Consider the following 13,354-nt stretch of genomic DNA (forward strand, 5'->3'; position numbering starts at 1 on the left):
GAAAGTGACGCGAAAAAACGCGACATGATTGGACACGAAATTTGACACAAAAATGAGGAATTGTCTACGTGGTCCAAAGAAAACAGCTGCTTTTCAACAAAAGTGGAGGGAAGTCTGTGTTGGACTGAGATGGTCTGACATGCTAGAGGTCATTACCGCTCTACGGAGTAGTGTGATCCAAATTACGGTGTGTGGTACTCGTATATATATATGTATGTTGTATGTAGTATCATCTGAGATTGTGGTTCTAGACCAATGAAATAAAAATAAAGGCTGAAAGTTGTGGTATGGGGGCTGAGATACACGTATGTTCTCAATGAACATATTTCCAATTCGCCTCCTTATAGACAAGAGCCATACAGAAATATTAAACAATCTCACCAAAGCCATGCGGGAATCCAAGTTTCAGAAACAAGACATGATGGATGCGAAGTAAAAAAGAAAGAGATAAGAGTTAGTGAAATTGTCGCGGGTAAACAATGACATAGAAAAGGCAAGACATGTGGGTCTTGACGAATGACAGGTAATGCAAGCTATGATAGCACAGCATATGAAAAGACAACGCCGGTGGATGCAAGTCCGAGTATAGGTCTTCCCAATCAAGAGACTCGGGTCCTCGAGAGAGTAAGCCTCTGCACTGCGGGAGGGCAAATTACATAGGGGATGAACACAATGTGTACATAACATGATCATAAGAAAGTCGTCAACGGGGTTTAAGAGGGAGGTAAGGCCAAAAATGAACAGAGAAGAGAAAATGTAGGGAGAAACACTAGGTTTCATGAGTTTCATGGGTGTAGTTCGCCGCCGAGCTGTAACGCTAACCCCGTATCCTTCCCACGAAGTCGAGGGCTAGAATTGCTTGGAGGAACCAGGGCATCGAAGTTCAATCGCTTTCTGTTGCTGGTAAGCGGGGTGCGAGCAGGGTTGCGTGGGGTGCGGCCATCCCAGGTTGGCTGCGCTGGGCTAGGGGTGACATTCACGAAATCAGCGAAATTGAATTGCTGATTGGGTGTGCTGATATTGGCAAACATGCCACCTCCCAGGGTGGGTGTCATGCCTGGCAGTACTGTATGCTGGCTGGGAGGGGTGGAGGGTGGGAAAGCTTGGTTTCCGTTGCCCCTTGCAACCCGAGCAGGGGTCGGGGAGTTGGCGAGGTATAAAAGCAAATCCGCACCATCCTCGTGGTTCTGGGGTTGATTGTTGCGGGACAATCGCATGTGTTTTGGTGAAGGTGTTCGTGGGGGTGAGGAGCCTACAACCGAGCTCATAGTCTGGAAACTGTGCAGTGGCAGATCTGGATCGATCTCTTCTGACGGTCGAGGATATACAGGCGATGACATCTCTGGAATTGTGGCCTCGGACATGAAGGGGGCTTGTGTGCGTCGGCTCGGACGGTGTCGATTCATGCCAGGGGAGGATTCGGGCAGCCGGTAAGAACTCTTCCACGAGACCCGAGGTGCCTTGGCAGGACGTTCGGAATCAGAGTCAGACCGTAGACGCTTTCGACTGGCTGACAGCATAGGCTGCATGATTCGAGAGTTGAAGGTGGCGGCATGTTTATTGCGGGCGGACCGAGGAAGTTCCTTGGAGTAGGTGGAGGCTTGGAGGGGAGGGGAGGTGAAGGGAGTCTCGCAACGACTGCGTGAGAATTCGGATGAGGAGTCGGAAGGCTTGTCACTCTCGAGAATGGGTCTGCCATCCTGGTTCGGGTTCAGGCCATGCAGTCGACCGTGTTGGTACTTGAGTTTGGCAAGGCCCAATCGATCCTGCAGACTGAGAGAAACCTGTCAGAGAATCCAGGGTCAGTTCCTATATTATCAACAAGATCTAGAAGAATTCAAATGCAGCAAGTATTTGGACAGCCAAGACTACATCTTAAGGGATCAACTTCTTATTTTTTTTTCGGATCTCTTACCTGGGCAATATCAATTTTGCGGATCGTTTTTTCTGCCGAACCCGGCTGTGATGGAGCCATTGTGTCAAGAACCCGACGGAAAACAATCAAGATACCGCTATGCAAAAAAAAAGTCAAGAGGTTTTCGAAGAGTCGAGGGTTTGGGGGGTTAAAACACAATGGGTGTATGGTAGTTGTGGTGGTGTGGGTGGGGGGGGGCGAGTGGGGGGAGCAAGGGCGAGGAAGGGTGAGAGATTGGCGAAATGCGGGAAGTCAATCCTGGAGAAGCACTTGAACAGATTGGGACAGCTGAAAGAGACTAATTTTGTTTGTACAAACAGTTAGAGAACATTTGAACTTCTTTTTTTTCTTCTTTTTTTTTTAACAAACGAACGAAAATATGAATTTCATTCTTTACTTCCAGATCTACTGTTTTATCTAGAATATTCATAGAGTACACTACGTACATACCTCTAGGGCTATACTTGCATTTAAGTACATAAATGTATGTACCTCTATATATAACACACAGTAATTATATATTCTCTAGACAATTAAAAGTGATCTATCCATTTACTATTTCTATAACAAGAATAATGTTTTCCTGCAGAATTCCGAAATCCCCATAGAAACCAAGCATGCAGCCACAAATTCCGATCCACATGGAATGAGGTCAAACTCCCCCTCCCTAGAGGTATGCTCTAGATTTCCGAAAACGGTTTATACATGTTTGATGTTTCCATATACCAACTACATATGTAGAAAAATATGAAAGTTATCCTAAATATCAAGGAAATAACTCCATTTAGATTTAGGCTGAAGCCATGCAGCCCCAATAGAAACCCTGAATTAGCCACGTACGTAGTTTTCCAAGAAAAAAAAAAAAAAAAGTAGCATAACGTTAAGAAGCTTATGGAGACTAAGCCCTGAAACATCAAACTAATATAACCAAGTACCCGAAGACATACCGGTGTGGTCATTGGGTATGTGAGCTCTAAAACCAAGATCTTAAGCTAAGGATATTAGTGCGATCAGATCCACACTGAAACATTACGACTTAAAAGGGTTTGAGCTGAATTGATAAGAGAAGTTTAGGCGAATATTGAGGGTACGTAATGCTCTAAAGAGACCTGCAGGGCTTTTTTAAAGTGCTCTAAGTATAGTGCTCCTTATTTTTGGAGCTAAGGAGGGGGGAAAGAGCGCAATCTCTGTTTAGAGCTATTTTTTTTTCCTCTTCTTTTCTTCAACATATTAAATCAGTTGAATTGTTATAATTCATCCCCCTTTTTTTCCCCTATTTGGTGACTTGCGGGGCGATTCGTCGTCAACCGCAAACGGTTACTTTGTTCCTGACTATTTACCCTCAGACACATCTGGGTAGCTCCATCTTTCCTTTTCTCCCAACATCGTCATGCCGTTCTTCAAAGACCTACGGCGTCGATCAAAGGCCACTTTTCATAAAACTCCATCTCATACTGTGGAGGAGGTCTCCGCAAAATCATCATCCACCGTCGACACTGCCTCTCACAGCTCCGTCACTCCGCCGTCATCGATCAGACCGACCATTTCCACCCCCAGTCTTCCAGCTCTCAATGAATCTGAAACAAGCAGTGCAGTCAGTACACCAGTGGCCCCGCCTACACAACGAGGCCATCTGGTCCCCGGCTCTCAACGAAACAGCGTGATCGTACGTACCCCATAGTCATGCCTCACAAACATACTAACTCTAGTGGCTTGGCAGGGTAGCAGCTCATCCTCAGTCAATGGCGTGTACCGATCACAAGCTCCCGTCTCGCCTTATGCCCCGAGAGTCGTGTCTGTGGTTGATAATTCATGGGTATGTTTATGTTTACCTGGGAATCGGAGTGTTCTCTAGCCCAATGGAGATGTCTAACTATCATACAGGTCAATCAGAAAGTGCTACTAGTTTATGGTCAAATCGGCGACCCGAGACAACATCCGCTGGACGGAAATGTCACCGTCTATCACCACCAAGATAATTTCCCGTCGACCAGCTGGCCTGTCACGGCATCACATTTTAAAGTTCTCGTTCACCTAGTTCCCGGTCCTAATCGCCTTCGCTTTGACTTCGTCTCGCCGAAATTGTCCACGGGCAGCACCCACCCCGCTATCCACTCCTCCTGGATTTGCGTCAACTACCTTCCTCTGGTCAACAACCCACCATTACAGCTGGTGATCCTCCTGGGAAAAGACTCAGATGGCACATACGACGCAGTACCTGAAAGGGTAGAGCGCGAAGGAAACGGGCTGGAAATGGCGATTCGAAAGTACCGTATGGCAGCATATCTCTGGCAAGCCTTCACCGGTGAACAAATGTACCGCAATAATTTCGGGCGGCGTTGTTTCCGATTCGAGGAAGAGTGGCAGTCTGGTAGCTTGAGCCGCCGTGATTTGGCCCAAGGCCTGATGCGGAACGAGGCCAAGATTCACGTAGTCCGCACTGAGAAGACAGTGGCTGAACTTCGAGATCTCAGTATCGCCCAGCAGAACGAGAAAGCCGAGAAGAAAGACGGATTGTTCGCTATTGCTAAGGAAGCGGTGCGGAATCATTTCCAGCCTCAAGCCGGCCAGAAGCAATACGTCTCCGTTCTCCTTCTCGATTCTCACTGGGACACCCAATCCCAGATGATCACCGGTCATGCCGCTTTAGGTTCGGCTGACGATGATATTAAAATGGCCATGTTTGGATCTCATTGCCTCCAAAGCTATCCATCGTGTCTGGAAGAAGTCGTGGACGCGTTCTCAGACTGCACCCGCACGGACACTAACCATGTCGCCAATGACTGTGGCGAGGCGGGCTCCAACTGGGAATCAGCAAACCTGGGCATCGGTGCTCACCTACATGAGGTGGGCCATCTCTTCGGATGTCCCCATCAGGAGTCAGGAGTCATGCTTCGGGATTATGTGCGTTTGAACAGAACATTCCTGACCCGAGAGCCTTTCTCAACGCGCACAAAGGCTCAAGGGTTGAAGGTGTGTTTGCCCAACGACGAGTGTAGCTGGCATCGCCTCGATGCGCTACGCTTCCGATTCCACCCCAGCTTCCGACTCCCAAGTGACGCTTCTCCCACCTCGGATGATAGCGTCCAGGTGTGGCCAGTTGAAAACGGCAAGATATTATTCACTGCTTCCTCGGGGATTGCATTCATGGAGCTATATGCCGAGGGTGATACCTTCTGCCACAACTTCATTGAGTACTTGAACAGCGAGTCGAGCCCCAATGGACTACCACGACAAGTTGCGGTGACAGAGAGCGAGCTTCGCCAACGTGTGTATGGCACCGAAAAGGAGAAGAAAAAGAACATTCGTCTAGTTGTCTACTCTGGTTCACTGGGCAGCTATACTGTTGAAAATATCGGCGATCTAAAATCGAAAAATTCTCTCGTCAAATTGCCCAAAAACCAGTCGGGTTACAAAAGCGGCAAATTAGGACAGTCGGCGATGGAAGGCAGTGAGCCAGAGCAGCTGTTACTGGAATGTGCCTTCATAAAAACAAAGCTCTTGACGTCGATTAAAGTCTACCATGGCTATGCACTAGATGGTCTCGAGTTCTGCTACGAGGACGCGACCAGTCAGCTATTCGGCAAGCGAGGAGGCAAACCTGGTGGTGATGAGTTTGTCCTTGATACTCGACGCGGTGAAATTTTGCTTGGGTTCTATGTCCGGGCTGGTCTCTGGATTGATGGGATCGAGATTCTCACGAGCCTGGGAAGAAAATCCGGTGTCTATGGAAATCCCACCGGTGGCTCAGGGTATGTATTCTTTTCATTTACGATATGAAGCATGCTAACAAACTTCCAACAGCCACACTTTGATACCTCCTCTGGGCTATAAGATTGCTGGAATCTCTGGCTCTTGTGCATCATGGGTTGATGGATTCTCATTGATCGTCCAACACTGATGGCAATTCGCTATCTCCCAACTTTCATCCCCTACAGTCAGAGCTCATCTTCATGTCCATACTTCGAGGCTGCTAAAATCCCGGTCAGCCATCGTACGGCATGGCGAGCTTCGAATGACCGCAGGGCATTCTCATTCAATTTCTCTAAATGGCCACCGAGCCTTGTCGCATCTTCGTGCATTTTCTTTTACCCTCTTTTCATCCCTAACCTGGGAACAGGCAATTCCGCGGTCCAGAACCGGCCATCAGCTACATACACGAGGTTCTGTCGGATATTGTCTGTGTCTATATGTTTTCTTTTGTTTTATTTTCTGTCACACATGGGCGTCATGGGCGTGTTAGGGTTGCATGTATGCATGGTGATATTTTCTTCGACCTTAGACGCGGTCGATACTGGTTCCGGGGCACTACACTTACTGGTTGGTAATCATTGGGCCTACCGATGGCCATACAGCACTACTGGATCATCTTGTAAAGGGGGTCGTCATTCATATTGGATAATTCATAGAGTAATATCATGAGCTATCAATGTTCAAGAACGTTCAAAGTGTAAATTAGCCAATCGCTTAAGACGTAAAAGTCCTACAATGTAATTGAGTAGTTGCTGAGTACAAGTCTAGACTTCTATAAGAAATATGAGGCTCTTGAAAACCTGTACTATAGATGCGGGAGAGAAAGAGACTCCTCTAGGGGGCAAACAGAGAGGTCGCATGACCTCTGATAGTTACTCTAAGCAGATATATTTCATCATTCGCCAGAGTTTGAGGATCTTTCTCTCATTTTGATGTCAGGATTGTCTCCAGAGAACAAAAACGACCCCTCACGCTAAGAATCCTTATCCTTGGCAAATATCCATGGATGTACCAGTGTGGGGAAGTATAGGTCGAGACATGGGTCAATAGATTGGCCAATAACCTTAGCTGGAAACATATTAAGATGTACTTCGTACTTTGGCCATGTCCGTCATGATGTCGATTAATCTAGACGGAAATGAAGCCGGCCAATCCGCATGAGGGCCGTTCTCCCGCTGTGGAGTAAGATAAGAGGCGGCAAAAGAGGCATCACCAATCTCTCGGGACAGAGCGAACCTCAGGGGATCGGCCCGGGGCCCGGGGAAAGATACTCGGATATCTGAATGGCGGAAATATAGCCAGAACCAATGATGTGGAATAGAATGCGTCATGAGTATACAACTCCGTACATATATGTTGTAGTATACACACTCTCTAAGGTCACAGTGAATATTGTACAATCCATGGATGCAATATGACAGCCGGCTAAAACAACCCACCAATGAGCTTTTGATGTTTGTTAGATAGATTTGACACAATACGAAGTGATAGACACAAAGATCCTATGTACTACATCTCATTCATGCTTAAACTGAGCAAGTGGACCCCCACGGACCATTGAGAATGAGACAAACGCCCCGGGGCCCCGTAATGCAAAGCTGCGTAAGCTGAGCCGGGACATTTGATGTCTTAGTTAAAGAGCTCGGGATGCCTGAGATCCAGGTGGCGAGACCGTTTGTTGGCCTGACTGGCTATACAGCACACACCAGGGCAGATCGGCCCCTCTCTTCCCACTGCCGATCTACGATGGGCATTGACTTTCTTTTTTGGGATTTATTTTTCCGTTTTTGTCTAGCGCTAGGCTTGTGGGTTCACGGTGGGTAATTCAGCCGCTTACACACTTATCCACCTCTCAACACTTGGGCAACCTTCTCCGTACAAAGTACTTCCTTTTCGAAAAAGGCTCATTATTGTACCCCTGTGGATGATGTAACCGATCAACATGATAGACGAACTTAGTCGTTCATGTTGAATTGTACACATATTTCGTTAATTGTACATTGTGGTTTAGTAGCTCCCCGATCCTATCAATTCCAGGTCGACCAATAATCGACTGTATAATCTCTACAATTTCCGTTTCCGATTAATTCATTCTAATGAAAATACTCGTCACACCACAACCTTTTTTTTTGAGTTTTTATTTTCGCCTCAACTGTGGGCATTTTGGCATTTTGGCCTTTCTAACGCTCCCGTCTAGCCCACCTAAATCCCCCCTTTCCCCCTGCCTAAACACGGCAACGTCTCCTATGACGTTGTGGCTTCGCTACTATCAGTGAATCAGTAAATCTCACGGAGATAAACCCGTTACGTCAGCCCTAATTGGACCTGTCTAGAAGAGTGCTGTAGTGGAGAAGGCGCTCGGTTATTTGCACTGTCCAACTTGGCATTTTTATGTGGAGGACGTGGTGTGTCCTAGCTGGAAGTTCAAATCCCGGGGTTAGCTTCATACGTTAGACTAGTAATTTATAATTGAAAACGGATTCTGTGCCTTAGCTTGGATACCTTAAATTGGAAGCTCCAGTAAAACACAGAATGTAAGGTGTGCATTCATAAATATATTGCAGCACGTGCTTCGCCGATCATGCTAGGGTAGATTGAGCAATCCTATTGGTGGGTGGACCTTTCCAGCAATGAGCTCTGTTGGTCGGCACCGTTTTGACATGGTATGTGGCTGTATTTTATGTATGGTGGCACATCATAGCTTACATTCCATACCACCTATACAACAGTAAATCACAGCTATGGCTATTGAGAACCATATTAGCAAAACAAATTAGTGTTTTATAGGTATATATATGTACAAGCAATAGACCATGGTACATGATAAGAGGAACCACTTAGATCGTCAATCCACCTTCGTTCATGGGTTTCCAGCCGGGAGAGACCGAAAATGAGGTCATCGACATGACATAAATTCGAAGGGCACTCAACTGAATCAACTGGTAGATCTCCGGGCCCAGCCAATGGATTCTAATGGAAAAACTTATGAGTAGCTTTGTATGCAGATCCGGTCGGCCCGCCCACCTATCATGCCTAACAACCAGAGATTAACAGTTCCACACTCCTTCATGGCTGAAATATTCTGGATGTTGTGCAATGTACATCGGAGTATGAGGTCAGAGTTTAAATATATGTGGCTTGATATTGATGCATTCGAAGTCTCGAAGAATGAATGATGGTTATACTAGTGGGCCAAGGCTAAGACGTTGCATGTACTTTGTATAATATAGCCCTAAATAGCATAGCATCTAGGTAATTAGTGTGTTTTAGTGATATGCCCAACAACGCTGGCCATTTCACCTGTCCAGGTGGGTACAAGGTGAAATAAGTTACATTACCTAATGGGAAATGTTTCTCTCGCTATGGAGTAAGTCTGGTCGGACATAGTAATATCTAAGTTATTTCACAATAATCTAGACTACCTGCTGGAGCCACGAATGCCCTATACACATGGCAATAACTACAGATATTATTGTACGCTAGGACTGGGCATATAGATCATATACAATATAGTGTCGAGTAAATACAGCGCCAAGCTTCCAGATTGACTTTGAATAGAAGGGTGACATATTGTTATACCTATGGCGAATTGTGCAAATTATACAACTATGAAACACTTTGTCGACGTGGGATAACATCATTGAAGCCATCACGAAACATACCATACGTAAAATTACACTCCGCTCTTTGGTTCTTCTCCACTCAACCTGCAGGGCTGTCCGTGGCTCGGTATCTGCCCTTCCAGGCCATTCTCCATAATTTATTCCTTTTATTAGCCAATCCCTTTATTAGTGGTAAAATATATTATAAAAGTTAAGCGATTTAACCATTTGAGGACAGCCTAGAAGAAAGAATAAAAAAAAAGAATAAAAAAAATAAAAAACGCCTCTTACCGAAAATGGCCCCCCTGTCCTTATCAGTTTGTAGGTGGCGATAGCTTTCTCCTCCCGAGGGTCACTACGTCTTAAAATCTTCCGAGCACATCCAATGCCCCCCTTTTTGTAAAAGTCCACTGTGGCTCAGTGGATGACGGTTTTGGTGGGATCTTTCATAGATCGTTCATTGGATGGTTTCAGTGACCGTACCATCCTTAATTGTTCTTTCCATTCTCCCCTCCCTATACGATCGTCATCTCCCCTCCTTCACCCCTCGTCTCTCCAATTATACACATCCAATCCCCTATAAGAACCTCGGCAGGGAAACATACTCCGTTAACAATTTTTGGAAAAAAAAAATAATTCTGAATCGCCTGACTTTATTTACCTCCAGCAAACTTCCATTTCTGGCACTTCCATTTCCACCCCCGATTTGGTCATTTACACATTTCTTCGAAGGAAGTTCCTCTTAGATTCAATACACTTGACGCAAAGCTTCACACGATCTGAAAGTATCGAATACTACCTAATACGACATCTCAACACTCCCAATCTCGATAATCCACATCTTGAAACCGCAAGTCCAGACAGGGCACACCCGACTTAGTGACAGCGGGCCACAATTTGCTGGTGGCCGTTCTTTTCTTTTTACTTTCCCGGATTAAGCGAAAATATATATCCCAATGTTTAAGAATCGGTGAGTTCTTCGCTCAAATCGTCAATGGTATAATGTTTTCGTTTCTAACGTTATCTTTCTGCGCAACAGGAGCGCTCAGAAGCCTGATGGTGAATTCATCAGCCGCTTCCAGCAAGCATTCTCAGATATTGTCCCTCGGCGAGACAGCCCAGTTGGTGATGGCTCGCACAATGTGAGCACGTCAGAAAATCTGATGTCCTCTACGTATGTACATGTATTCTACCGGTAAAAGGTATGAGATCAGAACTGACAAAGCATTTGAATAGAATGACCGAGAACAACGATGTGAAAATGGGTGGTCATGATATCAAGTTCCCAATCACCAACAACGACCGCACTCCCCGAAATATGCATGAACTGGGGTTGACACCCTCATGGATGGAATCCGCTTCATATGCCATGATGCCTCCTGTCAACCATCACCCAGGCTTTTATACTCCGACTTCTGCCGGAATGGGTGCAATGTTCCATAATCAGGCTGGTGATTTACATACCCCAACAGGGATGCACTTGGTTGCGCCGCTCTCAGCCATGTCAGCTGTACACAACCACCACAGTAACGGTTTTGAGCCCTTCCACCCGCAGTTCATGAATCCGATGCACGATATGAGCCTATACACACAGCAGCCGTCATATGCACCAAGCGCATTCATGCACCGCGACACCGTATATGACGCCATGGATGATACGCTCGATGACTCTTCCCTGAATAGTGCACATGTCGAAACAGCATCTAATGTGACGGCCTCTACGGAATTCTCGACTCAAATGGCTAGTGATATTTCCTATGCCAAGGGTGAAAAGTGAGTTGATTTATTTGATAAAAAGGTGTATCTCTGCTCAATGCTAACCGCGTTCTGTCATTTTCTAGATTCCGTTTCAACGTTTCTTTACGAGCACCGACCGCCATGGTGAAGCACGCGAGTGAAATTCCTGTGACTTATCTTAATAAGGGCCAAGCATACAACCTCTCAATTACCGACACGAACCCCCCAATGATCAACCATGAAACACTTCGATATAGAACGTTTGTCCGCATTTCCTTCGAAGAGCAAGAACAACGAGCGAAACCGTCAGCATGTTGGCAACTATGGAAGGAAGGCCGTGGTACCACAGAAGCCCATCAACGAGGCGGAAAATTATTAGCTGTTGAATATGTGGACCCTTTACAAGGAGGCAGTGATGCCCACAGGCATCGACAGGTACAAGTCGAGAGTATGACAGTCGACGGTTTCTGCGTCACCTGGACCGCCAACCCCGCGACCGGCGCATCGGATTGCAACATTCCCGTGCGGTTTAATTTCCTTTCCACGGATTTCAGCCACTCAAAAGGTGTTAAAGGAATTCCAGTCAGACTGTGCGCCAAAACCGAGCTTCTATCCCCAGGCGAGGAGGCAGGTGTAGCGCGTGATACGGAACTGTCTTACTGCAAAGTAAAGCTCTTCCGGGATCATGGTGCTGAGCGGAAGCTGTCCAATGACGTCGCGCATGTCAAGAAGAGCATTGATAAGCTTAAGCAGCAAGTCGCCCAGGCCGAAATGGGTGGTGGCTTCGCGAAGCGCAAACGGGGAAATAATATTTCTGCTACCGCCAAGGGATCTGACCATCTTATGAAGGGCCACAAGCGAACTTGGTCGGTGGAGTCGGAGGAAGTTCCGCCAGAGAAAGTCTCTTTGGAGGACGATCTTCAAGCTAAGTTGGCTATGATGCAAGAGATGTTCTCATCTACACGCACAGTGAGCATTTTCGGCTTACGCGGTGAAAAATTCGACGACCCCGATCTATATCCTATTCAGCTATTAAGTGACGGCGATTCCCCTCGGTACGCGAGTATGAGCCGTTCAAGCACACGCGAATTGGAGACAATGATGCCCTCGCCGCCTAACACCAATACCTCTTCTTCGAATTCGCCGCCTACCCAATCAATCAGACTAGCAAAGTGTCCAACCACCATCCAGAGAATTCCTTCTGGCGACCAAGTCTCAAGGGGTTTCATAGAGGCCGTTGGTGTGGATTTGACCTACCGACCTCCGCCGGAACGCCTTCCCAAGCCGAGTAGGTTCTTCGAGCGCAACCCTATTGTTAATATCCTTGCTAACTCTCTTCCTAGTTGCATGCTTTTATGTTCGATTGGCTGGCGATTCGAAGCGCTCAGATGACTACTACCGTGCAATCTATTTGACGGAACGTACCACTCGAGACCTCGCGAAGCAAATTACCGAGAAATATCACATCGACCCGATGCGAGTCTCAAATATCACCCATGCCAATGAGAAAGGCATGCGAGTCCTCGTTGATGACGACGTAGTCCGCCATCTTCCAGAGGGTCAAGACATGATCATCGACATTTCCGAAGCACCAGGTCTTAATGGCAGTGCTCCTGGCACACCAGGGTCTGCCATTGAGATCAAACTAATTTATTAAACCTGCATCGCATTACATCTCAAGGACATGCCCTCGCCTCTCAAATTCAAACTTAACCTAAAAGTTAAATTTCTCTTTCACCTCATCTCTCGCTAGCCACTGTGATCTCTCCACCTTGGTCTGCAACACGCACACGAACTTTCTTTCCATCTCGAGTGCATTAGCTACACTCGTCTTTCCATTTTATGTTCTCATACATCCTTGCTCAATGGGCCGGAATTCACTTTTTTTTACAGGGCGTTGAAAACTGGGATAATAAACGAATCTCCGAGCAACATACCCTGTTATATTATGTTTTTTGATATCTTTTCGTTTTAACTTAGCGTTGCTTCCACACTACGACGGTATATGAGTCGGTGGTCCATGGAAATATTGGTATCATCATTATGGTTATTATCTTCGATTTAATCGAGGGCCAGGCATACGTCGTTGATACCTCTGTTCCATTTTTCATTTTTCCAGCTCCTTCATTTACATTAACCTTTTTTTTTTCTTTTTCTTTTTTCTTTTTTTTTTGCGAGCTGGTCTTTGCCAGCTTGAGCGTTCGACTTTTTCTACGATCTCGTCCATGTCTATGTCTATGGGCATAGACACGGGCTTTGGATCGCTTGATATAGATAGTTGCCTGACGGGACTACAAGTCAATCACTTTGACAGGCGCAGAATACGATGACCTTGCTACGTCAACTC

General features: G+C 46.3%; 3 protein-coding genes across 3 annotated transcripts; 2 read left to right on the forward strand and 1 right to left on the reverse strand.

Moving 5' to 3' along the window:
- Window positions 1-785: 785 nt before the first annotated feature.
- On the reverse strand, window positions 786-1,975 carry PGRI_027330 (uncharacterized protein; the record flags this gene model as incomplete). Its single annotated transcript, XM_040790446.1, has 2 exons — window positions 786-1,784; window positions 1,916-1,975. 2 exons carry the CDS (start codon window positions 1,973-1,975, stop codon window positions 786-788), a joined length of 1,059 nt encoding a protein of 352 aa, XP_040647399.1.
- Window positions 1,976-3,305: 1,330 nt separating this feature from the next.
- Window positions 3,306-5,816, forward strand: PGRI_027340 (zinc metalloproteinase family protein; the record flags this gene model as incomplete). The annotated part of the gene is made up of 4 exons (XM_040790447.1): window positions 3,306-3,581; window positions 3,636-3,731; window positions 3,800-5,667; window positions 5,720-5,816. The coding sequence occupies 4 exons, from the start codon at window positions 3,306-3,308 to the stop codon at window positions 5,814-5,816; spliced, it is 2,337 nt and encodes a 778-aa protein (XP_040647400.1).
- Window positions 5,817-10,226: 4,410 nt separating this feature from the next.
- Window positions 10,227-12,664, forward strand: PGRI_027350 (grainyhead-like protein; the record flags this gene model as incomplete). The annotated part of the gene is made up of 5 exons (XM_040790448.1): window positions 10,227-10,240; window positions 10,310-10,444; window positions 10,507-11,043; window positions 11,112-12,295; window positions 12,351-12,664. The coding sequence occupies 5 exons, from the start codon at window positions 10,227-10,229 to the stop codon at window positions 12,662-12,664; spliced, it is 2,184 nt and encodes a 727-aa protein (XP_040647401.1).
- Window positions 12,665-13,354: the final 690 nt, after the last annotated feature.

Source organism: Penicillium griseofulvum (genome assembly GCF_001561935.1).
Source record: "Penicillium griseofulvum strain PG3 chromosome Unknown contig_80, whole genome shotgun sequence".
Taxonomy (NCBI): domain Eukaryota; kingdom Fungi; phylum Ascomycota; class Eurotiomycetes; order Eurotiales; family Aspergillaceae; genus Penicillium; species Penicillium griseofulvum.